Source organism: Apodemus sylvaticus, chromosome 4, assembly GCF_947179515.1.
Source record: "Apodemus sylvaticus chromosome 4, mApoSyl1.1, whole genome shotgun sequence".
In the NCBI taxonomy this organism is placed as follows: domain Eukaryota; kingdom Metazoa; phylum Chordata; class Mammalia; order Rodentia; family Muridae; genus Apodemus; species Apodemus sylvaticus.
The window spans coordinates 113,577,351-113,593,089 of NC_067475.1; the positions used below are offsets into that span (position 1 = coordinate 113,577,351).

General features: G+C 39.4%; 1 protein-coding gene across 11 annotated transcripts in view; it reads right to left on the reverse strand.

The window, feature by feature from the left end:
• Positions 1 to 15,224, reverse strand: part of Supt20h (SPT20 homolog, SAGA complex component) — a 32,184-nt gene extending 16,960 nt beyond the window's left edge. For 7 of the 11 annotated variants that reach the window (XM_052180515.1, XM_052180517.1, XM_052180513.1 and 4 more), the window contains exons 1-13: positions 15,140 to 15,216; positions 14,828 to 14,937; positions 12,388 to 12,473; positions 11,164 to 11,199; positions 10,667 to 10,725; positions 10,003 to 10,069; positions 6,878 to 7,007; positions 5,178 to 5,281; positions 3,291 to 3,407; positions 3,124 to 3,177; positions 1,929 to 2,068; positions 1,144 to 1,300; positions 998 to 1,054 (exon numbers count right to left, since the gene is read on the reverse strand). In XM_052180515.1, the coding sequence (XP_052036475.1) occupies positions 998 to 1,054; positions 1,144 to 1,300; positions 1,929 to 2,068; positions 3,124 to 3,177; positions 3,291 to 3,407; positions 5,178 to 5,281; positions 6,878 to 7,007; positions 10,003 to 10,069; positions 10,667 to 10,725; positions 11,164 to 11,199; positions 12,388 to 12,390 (924 nt within the window). In that variant the 5' untranslated portion in view covers positions 12,391 to 12,473; positions 14,828 to 14,937; positions 15,140 to 15,216. Of the gene's footprint in view, positions 1 to 997; positions 1,055 to 1,143; positions 1,301 to 1,928; positions 2,069 to 3,123; positions 3,178 to 3,290; positions 3,408 to 5,177; positions 5,282 to 6,877; positions 7,008 to 10,002; positions 10,070 to 10,666; positions 10,726 to 11,163; positions 11,200 to 12,387; positions 12,474 to 14,827; positions 14,938 to 15,139 lie in introns of all 11 variants that reach the window. The other 4 variants (XM_052180514.1, XM_052180512.1, XM_052180509.1 and 1 more) reach the window with 2 other exon arrangements.
• Positions 15,225 to 15,739: the final 515 nt, after the last annotated feature.

Below are 15,739 nucleotides of genomic sequence, written 5' to 3' on the forward strand. Positions count from 1 at the left end.
ACAATTCACAAAAACAATGCAGGCACAAGGATTCCAACCAGCAGTATCACCAAGCACTTGTATTTAAGGAGTTTAAAACCCTCCTGATATGTTTAATTAAGTGTAGTATGTGGGACTGCAGATGATTAAGTGGTTAAGAGCACTGGCTGCCTGGGGGCCACATATGCAACAAGAAGATTAATATGGCTTGCTTTCTTGGTTTGTACACATAGCCTATAGATGTCTCTGGCTTTGTGTTTTAACTGTTAAAACAGTAAGAACTATTAGAATTGTTACAAAAAGCATTCTTGAAATAGTAAATAATTTTGAAACAGCTATCATAAAGAATTAAGTAAACTGGCAAGATTGCTTAGCAGGTAAAGGTTCTTGCCACTGAACCTTTTAAGTTCTGAGTCTGCAGCCCAGGAATAACATGGTGGAAGCAAAGACTCATCCCTCAATGGTTGTCCTCTGGTCTTCCACGTGTTATGGTCTGCACATGTACACACACACACACACACACACACATGTATATCTAAAATATAAACACTAAAAGAAACAAAACATGAAATATAAAATGGTCCTTCATAACACCTTTATGACTGCTTAGCACTCATGTGTTATTAGTAAAGAATACTATTGGGAGTTCCAGATTTCTAATATTACTAATCTTTAAATTTTACCAGTCTGAGTCAGTTATGAAGGACCACTACAGAAAAACACATGGTCATTTCCTATTATTATATAAAATATGCCATACTCTACCCACATTTTGGGACCTTAACATTATTTCTGCTCCTAACACGGAACTCTATTCAAATTTATGCTCTTAAGTAACCGAGACTGGATTGGTAGCCCACTTAATACAACAAACTTACATGACTGATAGACACAGATTCTTGAAATGTGAACTTTCTTTTCAAACAAGCTGTTTTTTCTTTCCTTCTTTCCTCTCAGCATCAGCTTCCTAATGCTGACCCTTGGCCCTATGCTAGAGTGCAGCGTTTCATGGACTTACATCTACTTCAGAAGGCACAGCCAAGTGACAGGGACTCCGTTTCCACATGTCCACACACTGAAAATTAAAAACAAGACAATTACACACCAAAAAACCTTAGAGCAAAGCCAGCCTATTAGTACAGAGCGAGCCCCTTAATGACTTACATTTCCTGCTTTGGAAATTTTGAGGTCATAATGCTGGCCTGCTTTCCTTTCCTTCCGCTTTTGTAAGAAATCAAGTAATCTCAGTTGAGGGGGAGGAGGATAGTGAGAGAGGTCCTGCTGCCGGTTCAGGGAGGACCTGGAGTACCTCTTCAAACACCTACGATACACGGGAAGCAATGAAGCAACAACTCAGAACACACGGGAAAGAAAGGGCATGCACTGATGACAAATTCAATCACAAACACATATTTACAACACACACACACACACCACACACACACCACACACTAGGAATACAACTTTCACACCAGCAAGCTTAGAGCATAGGTGAAAGAAAAAGAACAAAATACTCATGACCATCGAGCCACACTAATCTGAATCCAGGACTAGAGAGAGTCATTATAAACTAATGTCTACAACTGTGATTGTGGTTTCTCCAAACTCTAAGTTACACATTGTTTCCATGTTAACTATTTCCAAGTAGTGTTGAGAAGCAATGAGCAACCATCCCTCTGGTCCTATCTCGTCTTCTTACAGTCTCACAACTGGTGAACAGGCCATAAACTTATAAAAGTTCCTTCTTTAAAAGACTGAAGAAAATACCACTTTACAATAATGCAGAAAACATTTTTTAAAAGGTCTATAACACAAATCCACAATACAAGGCCATAAAAAATCTCATTTTTGAACTTAGGAATCCATCACTTACATGCTGAGGAAAGGACACTATGGCTAGCAACAACACCAAACTTAAGCACCCGTGTCACACAAGTGCTGGTGATTACCGTTTCATTGGGCGAGTGTTCATCTTTTGCCGGTTATAGAGCAGTCTATTTGCGGTGCATGCTACAGCCACAGATGGGTCAAGACACAGTGGTTCTGCTGTAGCTAGAATCAGCTGGCTCTCAAGCAAAAGTTTGTCTTCCTGAAATACACAGACATATGTCAGCCTCAGATGCATTTTTGATAATGTAAACATACATCATTTAATTCAGAAATATTCCCAGGAAGTTTGGTAGACTAAAGTAAATGTAGTAGTAACTCAAGTTTGAACATTAACATGTAAATCTGACAAGATGAAGAAACTTCTAATGGAAACTGAATTATTTGCATGATGTATAAAATCATCAAATCCAAAGAGTGAATATTTATTTGGTTGTTTAAAATACAGTTTATTCAGGAATGGTAAAATAACTGAGGATAGCTATATTCTCTTTTTTTAACCAATCCTCAGCTTAAGAAAATGATGCTTTCTGCTCTCTAGTGTTGACTGCAAGTTTTTCTCTAACAAGAACTTTCAACCTTATAGATAGGAAAATAACAGCCCAGATTAAACCTTGTCACTTATGAGTTACATATATCCTGAATCTTAGTTCACAAGCACATTCCACAGAGGGGAATTTCACGTTACTGACATTTTCTCTCCAAAGCAACAGGAGCTAGAACTAGAGTATCAATTAGCTGATGTCAGACTAAGAAGTCCTGTTAGACCAGGTGTGGTGATACAGGTCTTTACTCTGAGACTCAGGAGGCTAAGGCAGCAGGATCTCAAGTCCCAAGCTAGCCTAGGCTAAAGATCTTACCTCAAAAAGAAAAAGAAAAGAAAGGGAGGGAGTGGGGAGGAAGTCTAGGCTTCCTGTAGAATTATAGAATCCTATGAGAGAAAATCACCATCTGTTTGTTTTCAATAGTAAGGATGAAGCTTTTGTTTGAGAGGATAAAAAAAACAATTTTCACATTAGGCTTCACGGGTTAACTCCAGTTTATCAGCAAGGTTGGAAACAACTGGGACTAGATTACATGTAGTTCCTTGAGGGATTTCTAAATATACAGAAAGTATCAGAACCTAAAGCTCAGAAGGGAACCTTGGTTTTGTTCAAGTGTCCACCCTAACACACCGCTCTAATGTCAGTAAAAGGAAGCTTCTCACTGATGCTTCTCACTGCGTGTGGCCTACTTGGGATTAGAGAGAGAACTAACCTGGGTCCATTTATGGTTGTCACTTGTTATAGAATGGACATCACAGACTAAAGTCTAGAAAAAACAAAACATTTAAAAAACACGTATGTTCTTACAAATATATGGACATTTAATAAAAATCCAACTCAAACAAAAAAAGCAGTACGTTCTAATTAAACATTCCATACCTGCATTGTTGGGCGTAAGAGAATGTGCCTACTCTGGTAACCCGGAGACTTCATATTACTGGACTGCCTATAGTCACGTATTTCAGCAATCACACATCCACAATGAAAAATATTAACCTGTTTTAAGTAAAAAAAAAAATGTTCAGGTAAGTGTCAATTTTCAAACAACATACAAGCTTTCAAATATATGAGCTCACCAAAATAAGCAAGCTGTGGTGAATGGCTCACATTCTTCCAAGTCTGTACAATCAGCGGGTAGCTTTTATACACTGGATATACCATTATATAGACTGCTAAGGATTATTTATTTCTATGTTCATCATTCTAAAAAGCAATTTAAAACTGTCAACAGGAGACTGGCATTGCATCCGCTGACATCCAGGGTGACTCTGCATCCATCTACAGAGTCGCTTACAGCACTTGCTGAGACTGAGGCTCTTCTGGAGCTCACTGGTCATCATTTCACTCTGCTAGCTTCGTAATTGTTATGTAGTCTTTCATTGCCACACACTGTCAATCAACCCTGCCAGAATCTAACTTCACTATTTGCTTTCCTAAAATATTTAGACTTTTAGAGTCTATTAATGGGAAGGAGCCAGCCACAAACTTAACTCTCAACTATGCTGTATTGAGTGTTTAGGAAAGCCGGGTGATGGTGGCGCACGCCTGTAATCCCAGCACTTGGGAGGCAGAGGCAGGCGTATTTTTGAGTTTGAGGCCAGCCTGGTCTACAGAGTGAGTTCCAGGACAGCCAGGACTACACAAGAAACCCTGTCTCAGAAAAAAAAAAAAAAGTAAGTTCAGGAAACCTCAGCACTCTTTGCTACAACTTACCTACTATCTACCACTCAAGCATGTATGTTCGTGTACTCTGCACCATTACAGCTATTTGTGCTCAAATACAAATCAATAGTACCGTAGTAGTCATTACCTTTAATCAACCAGACCCAATCCTAAAAGTGCGCACTTTCTTGAAAGCACTACTATTTATGTTCTGACGTGCAAGCACGCTTCATAAACAGCAAAAACAGATTCTTTCAGAATTTCTTAATTTTAACCTTGGGAAAATTCTAGGGTCATTTATTACAGCAATTTTAGAAGTACTAGAGCTGCACATGGCAGTGCAGCAAACAAGTAAGGCACAATAAACATCTTAAACAGCAATGCTGCAACGTCTCACGCTATGCCTTCAACACTCCTGAGAACGCTAGCATGTGGCAGCTCAATCTGTAACGGTAGCATTCAGGAGGCTGAAGCAAGAATATCACCAGTTCTAAGACATTTATCCGGGCTAGAAATATATTCATGTCTCATAAAACAAAACCACACACAAAGGATATGTACCTAAAAAAGCATAACACACACACATGATATATACCATACAAAGCATTAATATTTTTTTCTGGATACTGGGTATAATTTAATTGTAAACTGATTGCCTAACATATATGAGGCCTTAGTTCACTAAACAGTACCACAAAAGAAGGGATTGAAAAAGACATTTCATTTTTACATATATATATATATACATATATATATATATGTATATATACACATACACACACACACACACACACACATATATATATATATATATATATATGTGTGTGTGTGTATGTATGCAACATATACATGCGCACATACACACACACACACACACACACACATATATATATATATATATATATATATGTGTGTGTGTGTGTGTATGCAACATATACATGCGCACATACACACACACAATTTTAGAACTGGAGTTTTGCTACATTACCCAGGCTGGCCTCAAACTTCCTTAAGATGCTCCTGTTTCAGCCTCTAAGCAGCTATGGAGGCAATGCTACTACACATAGGTTATTTTTAAAACAATATTTTGTCTTGTTTTCTTACCTGTGATTTTTCAAGGAGATCAACCAAAATAGGAGGTAATTCTTCTGCATCCAAATATTCAAGCAATTCCCCTTCTTCATAAGGCAAGCGGATGGTCTCAGAATCTCAATTTTAAAACAAAGTTTATAAAAACCACCTCACAAAAAAATTGGAACTATAATTTAAATTATTTTTAAAAATAGAATACACTACGCTAAAGAGATGGCTCAGTGACTAAGAGCACTTGCCATTCTTGCAGAAGACCTGGGTTCTGTACCTAGTACCCACAGGGCAGCTCAGTGACTGAAACTGTCACCCCTGGGGCACCTGCATTTATATGTACATACCCATACAAACACATGTATACACAATTAAAAACAATAAAAGTAAATCTTAAAAACACAGCTCAAAGGCTAAGTCTTGTAAGCCAATCACATTGTAGTGCTGAAAAACTTGTTTAGTATGTAACATTTTAAACAAGAACAGGAAAATAAACACATTCTCTTTCTGCCTCTACATGCCGAGAGTTAGGAGTATAGACGAGGGACACCTCATCGGGCTTACGCGGTGCTGTGAACTAACCTCCAAGCTCTGTGCATGCTAGGTAAGTAGTCTAACAACTGAGCTACATTCTTACGCCTATAAATCAAACTCTTCACTAGCTAAGTTCCTTGTATGGCTCACATTATTAAATTCTGAGGTGCCTCTTTAAATGAAATCTAAGAATATTTATGTTGGGCTGGAGAGATGGCTCAGTGGTTCAGAGCTCTGACTGCTCTTGCAGAGGTCCTGAGTTCAATTCCCAGCAGCTACATGGTGACTCAGAACTGTCTGTAATGGGATCGGTTGCCCTCTTCTGGTGTGTCTGAAGACAGCTACAGTTTACTTACATACAATAAATAAATACATCTTTAAAAAAAAAAAAAGAATATGTTGTAATGCTCTTCACATCCCCAGTATTAGAACCTTTTTAGGAATGTCTTCAATGTTTACTATTTTTTGATGTCTCAATAAAAATTACTTAAAAGACAATGAATGCTTTGCAAGTTTTTATACTCATATATAAAACGCAGCTAAAATACCTTAAAATATAGATAGCAATAAAAAATAATTGTTAAAAATCACCTATTCTATTAACTATAAGACATAATCAAGCTGGCAAGCTGGTTCAGTGGGTAAAGCACTAGGAGCTAAGCTTGAACACCTGAGTTCTCTCACTGGGACCACTACACGAATGCCACAATCTTCCCTCCCTCCTCCAACTAAATAAAATAAAATAAAGTAAAATATAAAAGGAGATTGGGAGTGAAGGGAAGGCTCAAGAGTTACGAGCTCAGGCTGCTCTTCTAGAAGAACCCGGTTCAATTCCCAGCACCTACATGGTGGCTCACAGTCGTCAGTGTATCCAACCTCTTCTTCTGGACCCTGAAGGGACCAGGCATACATGTGGTACACAGATAGAGATGCAGGCAAAACATCCATTCACATAAAACAAAAATAAATTAATCTAAAGTTTTAAAGATCTAACCAATTATAGAGTCATCTACACACTACAACAATGTCAAACATTCTAGCAAAAGTCAAGAGGAGAAAAAAGTATGGAATAAGAATTTGTCTTTTAATCAGGATAAACTGTGATTAAAGGTCAACTTTTAATTTTTTAAAAGCTAACTTTTAAAAGCAGAGGTACTTTGTGGTAGGCATACTTTAGAAGGTCTTACCTGATCCATTTTTTCCCCTGAGCATCAAAGAATACCCTTCATTCCCTGGGTACAGATTGACTACTAAGCACGACAAAGTCTCTTGCATAACAAGCTTCTCTAACAAGTTCACATTTCTTCTTAATTTCTGCTTTAAAAAGAAGTGAAGTTCATGAAAACAGTAAATACCTGCTGGTGGCCCTCCCATTCTACAATCCCAAATACCTGGGAACTGTCACAATTCATAGGACAGTAATATCACTAGCATGCTTTAGACAAAATAACACACACCATAAACTTCCTATGCATGACTGTATACCTGTAATCTCAGCACTCAGAAGATGCCAAGGCAAAAAAGACTGAGTTCCAGGCCAGGATGGATCTTATTACATAGCAATACTAGCTTTTAGAGCAGCCGTTCTCAATCTGTGGGTCACAACCCCTTTGGGGGTCTAACAACCCATCATGGGTCGCCCATCAGAAATCAGATATTCACTTTATGATTCAGTTACAAAGAAAATTACAGTTATGAAGTAGCAACGCAAGTCATTTAATAGTTGGGGTTCACAACATAAGAAACTGTATTAAAGAGCTGCAGCACTAGAAGGTTGAGAAGCAGTATTTTAAACAAACAACAAAAAGCATGACAGCTAATGTCTATTAGCAAGCACATGGCATGCTGAGGCAAAAGAATCATCATCACACTTGAAGGCCTACTGGAGTCTCAAAGGGAAGACAGAAACAAAAGGAAGAAAAAAGAAAGAAACCCAACCTATGAATGAAGAGTGGGGTACCAGCTTTAATTGCACAGTGATAGGGCCAACTTTCTTTTTCTTCCCATTCATTCATTCATTCATTCACTTATTTATTTTCATTTTTAATTTTATTTATTTACATTCCAAATGTTGCCCCCTCCTGATCCTTCCCCCTGCCCTTTGCCTTTGAGAGGGTGCTCCCCTACCTTCCCACTTCCTATACCCCACACCTACCCTCTCTTTCCCACTCCCATACCCAATTTTCCTCAGCTATCCATCTACTCCCACCTCCCCTCCCCACCCCAGGCCAGGCATTTCCCTCCCCGAGGGTATCAAGGTCAGAGACACTTATGGAAGAGTGAGGGAGAAGCCTGAAGGAGCTGAAGGGGATGGTCACCCAGTTTAAGTATCATATCAAGTAATCCCGATCCACGGGAGCTCCCAGAGACTGAGCCACCAACCAGAGTGCACACATGGCCTGGGCTGTGGCCCGGGCACATAGACAGCAGAGGACTGCCTTGTCTGGACTCAATAGGAGAGGATGAGCCTAACAGGTAGAGAGGGACAACTTTCTTAACAACTCAAAATCTACTTAGATGGAAAGTTGTTCAGCAAGTCAAATCAGCTGAAATGCTGAGCCTGAAAAGAGCTAACTGGTGAAAGAAAATAGACAGTTTTCTATAAATTCATTTATTTATAATATTTTTAAATATCATACCATATGTTTTATTCAAGTATAGGGTAAACACCTTAATATTTTTAACATATAGACACATGTACACACATCAAAATACACAATTTTATAAAATATGTGGTTTTGAATGAAACCAACTTAAAAGATTAAACTCATTTCATCTACTTTAGAAAAAAATATGAAATTTTTTTTTCAGTATTTAAAATTACAAATCTGTTTTGAGTGCCTTATATTAAATGTCTAACTTTAAACTCATCATTGTGTGTCAGATGAGGTATACCCATGCCACAGGCTTCACATGGATGTCAGAGAACAATTTTGTAAGTCAGTTCTCTCCTTCCACCATGCAGAGCCTGGGAATCCTCTCAGGCTTCACAGCAAGTACCTTTATCTGCTCAACTATCTCACTGGTCCCAAGAATCATAAATTTCTAATCAATATCAAAACAGAATGAAAATACTATGCAATCTGAAAATGAAGGGGTGGGTATTTTAATGTATCTAAAAAAAAAAAAAAAACAGAAAATAATTGGTAGCAACAACAAAAAAAACTACTGGCTGGAAATGGCTTTCTGAAATGCGCAGAGAGCATCTTTGGCTCCAGGGCCCAGCGATTGCTCAGCTCTGCTTCTGTGTCTTAAAAATAGGCAGACAATCTACACAACATGCTGGGCTTGAAGACTCCCATTAGATTCTTTAGGATCTCTCTCTTAGCTCTCGTTTCTAAAATGGATGGATATAGAAATTATGCAGATTGTTATGAGTTTACAGATACAAATTTTATACAATTTAAAAAACCCATATGCTTTAAACATGCAATCTGTTTGGTAAAACTTGAATAAAACTTATGGAAAGTATGCCACAATAGTTACTTATAAATTTAAGGTTCTTTTCCCTAAGATAGAAATTTTAAACATCAGACAGTTCTGGTATGCTAATTGGTTTAGGGTTTTTTTTTGGGGGGGGGTGACTAATTGTTTAAATGACATTCATTTTTAAATTAAAGATAAAATAGAAGCTCACAAAGACCCTAAAATACTTTTAGCCTGAGTTTCCAAACAGTTAAATTTGGGTGAATAGGACACTGTTCAATGCTCGTGTTTAAGTCCATATACATGTCTTTCTTAAAGCTGCATGTGGTAGACACACAGCCCCAACACTCTGGGAGCTCTCCATGAGTTCTATGCCAGCAATGTAAAACCCACATCTCAAACAAACCACACACAAGAAAACGTTTTTGTAATAAATTGCAACGTTGCTTTAAAAAATGTCCATTTCTATTGATTATAATTATAGATACCTTCACACTGAATAAAAATGAATTAATCTGGCCACAAGCTTATTCTTTGGTAAAACTCATTTTTACTAGCACATCTGAATCCTTTCCATATGTGCAGATAAATCACAAGAAATGGGTTACTGAGGTCCTAGCACAAGTCTGCAAACCAGGTCTCAAAGGAGGTCAAGCACTGTGGCCTTGTTTATGATGGCCTGTTAGTCAGTGCACAGTGCTCTTCAGCACTAACTCAGATTAGCTCGGGAATGTAACTGCTCAGCTATAGAACTGACTGCAGTCTGGCTGAAAAAGACATTCAACCGTGAACATATAAATCACTAGCTGCCTCAAACAATGTTCTAAAAAACTGCCCCATTCTACCTCAACTCCAAAGCCCAGTACTATAAAGAATTTATATTTACCTTAACCTCGGGTTCTTTTTCACATTCTTCAACATATAAGTCATAAAGTTTTTGAAATATAGACTTTCTAGAAAAAGAGCAATAAATATTCAACATGAAAATTGTTTGCTTTTTATTATTTTAAATATTTTAATTCTGTAACCAAACCTTGTAAGATCACTTTAATTAATACATTATACTGTATATTACAAGACATTTAGACTTCAATGTTTCTACATCAAATTGTCTGTTAATTTCTGTACAATGCCAATTCAACATGGTGTTATATTGCCCAGCTCAATTGAAGAATTCATAATGCGGTCTGAGCATCTCTGGACTATTTAAAATGCTTTAGATCTGTATTGTTTTGGACTTCTTTAGTTTCTGAAACATAATATATTGTGTAGGGTCACACACATCTACTGAAATACATGTAAGACAATCTTATATACCACTTGTTACTGTGAAGCATTCTAACTGTAATCTGTCACATGAGTTAGACATGAAAACATCCATTTGTGACATTCCATCAAGACATAAGCTCCATCTTGTGGAGTATCTTACATTTCTGTATCTGGGATGCTCAACCTGTCCATATAGAGAACTGACAACATTTGAAATGTCTACAGTAAGTGGCAGTTATCTTATTTCATTGACTTAGACATTACCGATTAAGCAGTCATACCTTCCACCAGACAGGTATTTCCTCTTAGGAGGTCTCTGCTGAGCACTTTCAACGATATACTGAAACAGAGAAGTCGGTCAGAGAGCTTGTATGAGTCAGTGCAGGCATGCTGCAAGTCTTCAGTAGGACAGAGAGGCCCATTTAGTCACCTAGGCTCCAACAAGCCTGAACTTTCACCTTGTACACAGGCATAAACAAATGTAACAGAGATCCCACTAAGACTCAGCCTAGTGCTTGGTACCACAAAATGCAACTCCACACGACAAATATATTCTAAAAGTTTTATAGCTACATTTATTTTAAAATTGCATATCTGAGTGCAATGACCTATACTTTAAGGTATTTTAGAAAAATTCATCAGGATAGAAAAACATCTTCAGAAATTCTATGGTCTTGTTTAAAATACTGTTCTCTTCAAGGTTATCAAAATGTCCTATTATGGCATTTCTGTCAGTTAAAAACATCACTATTTCAATATTTAATCAGTCAGGTCTCACCTCTGCACGGTCCAAAGCTTGTTCGAGAGCTTGCTGCTGCAAAAAGCAAATAGTACATTTGGCAATATTAATTATTTTCAGAAAAAAATAACGAATACTTGACACTTCATTAAGTGCTTATTTCATTTTCTGAAAAGGGGCAATGCGTTTTTCCTCTCCTTTATCCTCTAATGCATTACTAAGATTTTTTTCTTAAAATGCCTAGGTACTTGATCAGTAATAAGTTCATTAGAAATGCTAAAATGGCATCTGCAGTCAGGATCTGCCAGCTAGACATGCTTGTATCCTGTATTCACTACTCCCTCTGAGTACTTTATGTACACATAAAGGTAGAAATCAATAGGCAAGCCCTCTAGAGCAGGAAGATAACACACATTTTCTAAACCCTGTCTCTAACCCCACCCGCACCAGCCTCTGAACTTTAGTTAATAGCTTGCCCTTTGGGCTCTGCTGCAGGTATTTTTGCACTAAAGTGTGTGGAGGGAGAATGGGAAGGGGGGGGGGGGGAGTAGAGACAGGGTTTAGAGACTCTGTAGTCTATGCTGGCTGGAGCTCTCTCTCTAGCCAGAACTGGCCTTCAACTCACAGGCATCCTTTGACCTTGTACTGGAATTACATCTGTGCCAAACTAAATCTGCCTACATTTATGAACTTTAAAGCACGCGGGGAAGGGGAAATAGTTCAGTCCAATCACGAATAACTGAGATCAAGCTCCAGACTCCATAGACGAAAGCTGGGGGAGGAGGGCATGGATCCCAGTGAGGGGATGTACACCTCAGGGGCCAACCTGGCCTACTCAGCCAGTTCTAGACCTAAGGGACTGTCTCAAAATAAAAGGTAGACAGGGCCAGAGGAAGAGCATTGACATTACTACCATTTCATTATAAACATAAAGACCCACATGTACAGAACAAGCATACACAAAAAAGATGTAAGAGGAAACTTAAAATGAGAATCTCCCCCCCAAATAATCTGTATTTATAGCAACCTCCTTGCCACACTCAGAAAAATGGCAAAGCATAATTAACTTTTAATACATGAAGGATCTGTGTAATTTACACGTCCTACGACTAAACTGACAAGATCCAAGTCAGATATTTTCTAGAGAAAATTTTGACATGTCTACTAAGTTATCTGAGTGTTTCTATCCACTATTAATTTATGGAGCTAAAGGAAGAGAATAGTATAGAATACATATTTTAACATGCTATGTTCACAGCTTACCATTGTGGCATAAGATAAAGACCCAAAAAGAAGATAAAACTTAGCCGTGCTGGGGAAGTGGGTTGGAAACCATGTCTTCTTAAATACTGCAGGAAAAAACAAATAGGAACTGTTAGCCTAAGACTGCAAAAGAAAGATTGTCATTATCAGGAAAAGTACTCAAGGCACATACATTTCTGACGTATCTTTGAAACAAACTTCTACAAGACAATGTTTTAAAACCACACAGGCCGGGTGGTGCTGGCGCACACCTATAATCCCAGCACTCTGGGAGGCAGAGGCAGGCAGATTTCCGATTTCGAGGCCAGCCTGGTCTACAGAGTGAGTTCCAGGACAGTCAGGGGTATACAGAGAAACCCTGTCTGGAAAAACAAAACCAAATCCAAAAAAAAAAACCACACAAAACAAACAAAAAAAACCCCACACAGATGAAAAGGGCTCTCACAGAATAGGGCAAAACAGTCTGAGATTCCAAATCTACCCCACACCACCTAAAAGCAACACTACACTGAGAAGACACTGGCCTCTAAACTTGCTTTCTAGCATTGCTACGGAACTGTCTTTTCTGCAGATTGTGCAACCTGCCCACTGGCTTTGACAACTATGCAGGATCACTTTAAAGTTGAGTTTTTAATCATACTGATGGCAAAGCCAGAACACACCTCTATTCCCCCAAATGCCCTAGGCTACACTTCCCAGACTGCTCTAAAACTTTTCCTTAAGAAAAGGAGAAACACCTTTGAAAAACCTTTCCTATAATGCAAGGGTTCTCATCCTGGCCTAAAAGCCAAGTAACCTATCCAGCTTTAAGATGGACGCCCATGTCCCATTCTCTGGATTCTGGCCAAAGTCTAAAATAGAGTTGGGACCTAGAAATAAGGAAACACCACAGTGGAAGCCCACTGTTCTAACCCTTTCTGCCTACCAGAGATGATACACTCTGCTCTGAAGACACTAAATTGTTTTACTACAATTCTTTACCTATGAATTTATACTTATTGCCACAAAAACTACACAACTCCATTAAAGTACAAATTCTAGTGACAGAAAACCACATTTCCTATGCAAAACTCTTTTTCAGAGGGAAGGACCCCCAAAGCTTAAGCCAGTACAGGCTAAAGAAAAATTATCTGGTTTTTATATTAGTTTTTAAGAGCCAAAATCTCTCTCTCTCTCTCTCTCATTTATTTATTTATTTATTTAGGTTTTTTGGATTTTTTTTTTTTTCAAGACAGGGTTTCTCTGTGTAGCCCTGGCTGTCCTGGAACTATTTATTTATTTATTTATTTAGGTTTTTTGGATTTTTTTTTTTCAAGACAGGGTTTCTCTGTGTAGCCCTGGCTGTCCTGGAACTATTTATTTATTTATTTATTTAGGTTTTTTGGATTTTTTTTTTCAAGACAGGGTTTCTCGGTGTAGCCCTGGCTGTCCTGGAACTCACTCTGTAGACCAGGCTGGCCTTGGAATTCAGAAATCTGCCTGCCTCTGCCTCCCAGAGTGCTAGGATTACAGGCATGCGCCACTAACGCCCCGGCTAGGTCTTTTAAGAATGACATAAATCCTGTCTTTGAATTACTAGAGGAAGTATAACCAAATTAGGTGATTTGGGGTTTTTTTTTTGTTTTTTTTTTTTTTTTACCACAAAACCTAAATAACAAGACTTACAGATGGGCGTGGTTGACAAGCCTTTAATCCCAGGCAGAGGCAGAAGGATTTCTGAATTCAAGGTCAGCCTGGTCTACAGAGTGAGTTCCAGGACAGCCAGGGCTACACAGAGAAACCCTGTCTTAAAAAAACTAAAAAAAAGAACAACAACAACAACAAAAACAAACAAAAACAAAAAAACCCCAAGACTTACAAATCCAATGTGGTAACTCAAATTAGTTACTTTTTACCAAATTAGGAGGGAAGGGTATTTTTAAACTATTTTATCGCACAAAAGAACGAACATATCTCTTATATTCTGCTTGTATATATAATTTATGAGAGCTGAGAGCCCATGTGAAACTATTACAAACATTATTGACGTCTCTATTTTACAGAGAACTCAATGCAAGGGACTCACACAGCATCACAGTCCTAATTAGACATTCTGTCCTTTCTCAATTTGTAACCTGAGGTTCTATTATTCCAACCTTCAGCCTACTCCAACCTGCACCCACGGTTCTTTTTTTTTTTTTCCCTTTCCTTAAGCAAAGCATTACGAAGCGACTTGATGAGAGCACGCACGTATTTTCTTAATTTTGATATTAAGTGTATATCAATCATATTACCCTGTACTCAATCTAAGTCTGTGCACATCGCTTTTGCACTTGGCGTTCTAACTAGGGACTCTGATGGCGATAAAAGATGGCTCCCAGGGCAGACATCAGCTAAACTGATCTCCCTGGGGAACTTGGGTGTCAACTGCACATTTCTTTTTCTTTAACCCCGGCTTTACCCTTAGAACGCCAACTCCACAGAGAAGCAATCGGCCTTGATTCAACAGTCACCCCGGACTCCGCCCTGAGGAAACATTCTGCCAACCCCGCAGCGAATTTCCAGAAATACCTGTAGCGGAGCGCAAAGGACAAGCTATTACTAAAAGTGCAGGCGAACGGGGCCGCCAAGTGCTGAGGGGCGTTCACGCGGAATGGCCGCCGACCGGCCCGTCCAACCCCGGGATCTCCGAGGCGCAGATCGACCTCCTCCCGTCACTTCTGATCCCCCACGACTCTTGACCCACACCCCACCAGCCGGTCCGCCAACCTACCTAAGTCACCCACCACCTTCAGCTTCAGAACTCACCTAAGGCCCACTGTAACGCCCACCCACACCTCCAACCGCCACTTCCTGCGGCAGCGCTTCCGATTGGCGCGCTGCTAGTGGAAGGGGCGGGTCTTGAGGCCGTGCAAGGCCCGACACAACGCTCACTTACAGCTCCAACAGCGAGTTCCGGCGGCCGCTCTTCTGATTGGCGGACTGGGCGGGACCGTGGGCGGGGTTGGAGATGGGCGGTGGCTGGCCGTTTTGGAAGGGGCTGCTAGCTCTGCGAGGGGGACCTCCGCTCTCTAGGGCTTTAGAGTAGCTTCAGGTGTGGGCAGAGCACTGGAGCAAGTTGTCCGACTTGTTTACGTGGCGCAGGAGAGCATGAGCGTTAACTTTCGGGATGCTGGAAACGGTTGGACTTCCAAACTTTATGAGACATCTTTACCAAAGTTAACGAGTTCAGAGCTTAGAGCTTGCTTGTGGTATGTCAGGTGCCAGCGAATTCCTTAAGTCCCTTTTACACCCATTTATTTCGTTCATGTATGTATGCGGCGCATTTGGAGGTCACAGGACAGCTTGTGGGAGTCCGATTTCTCCTTCCCGA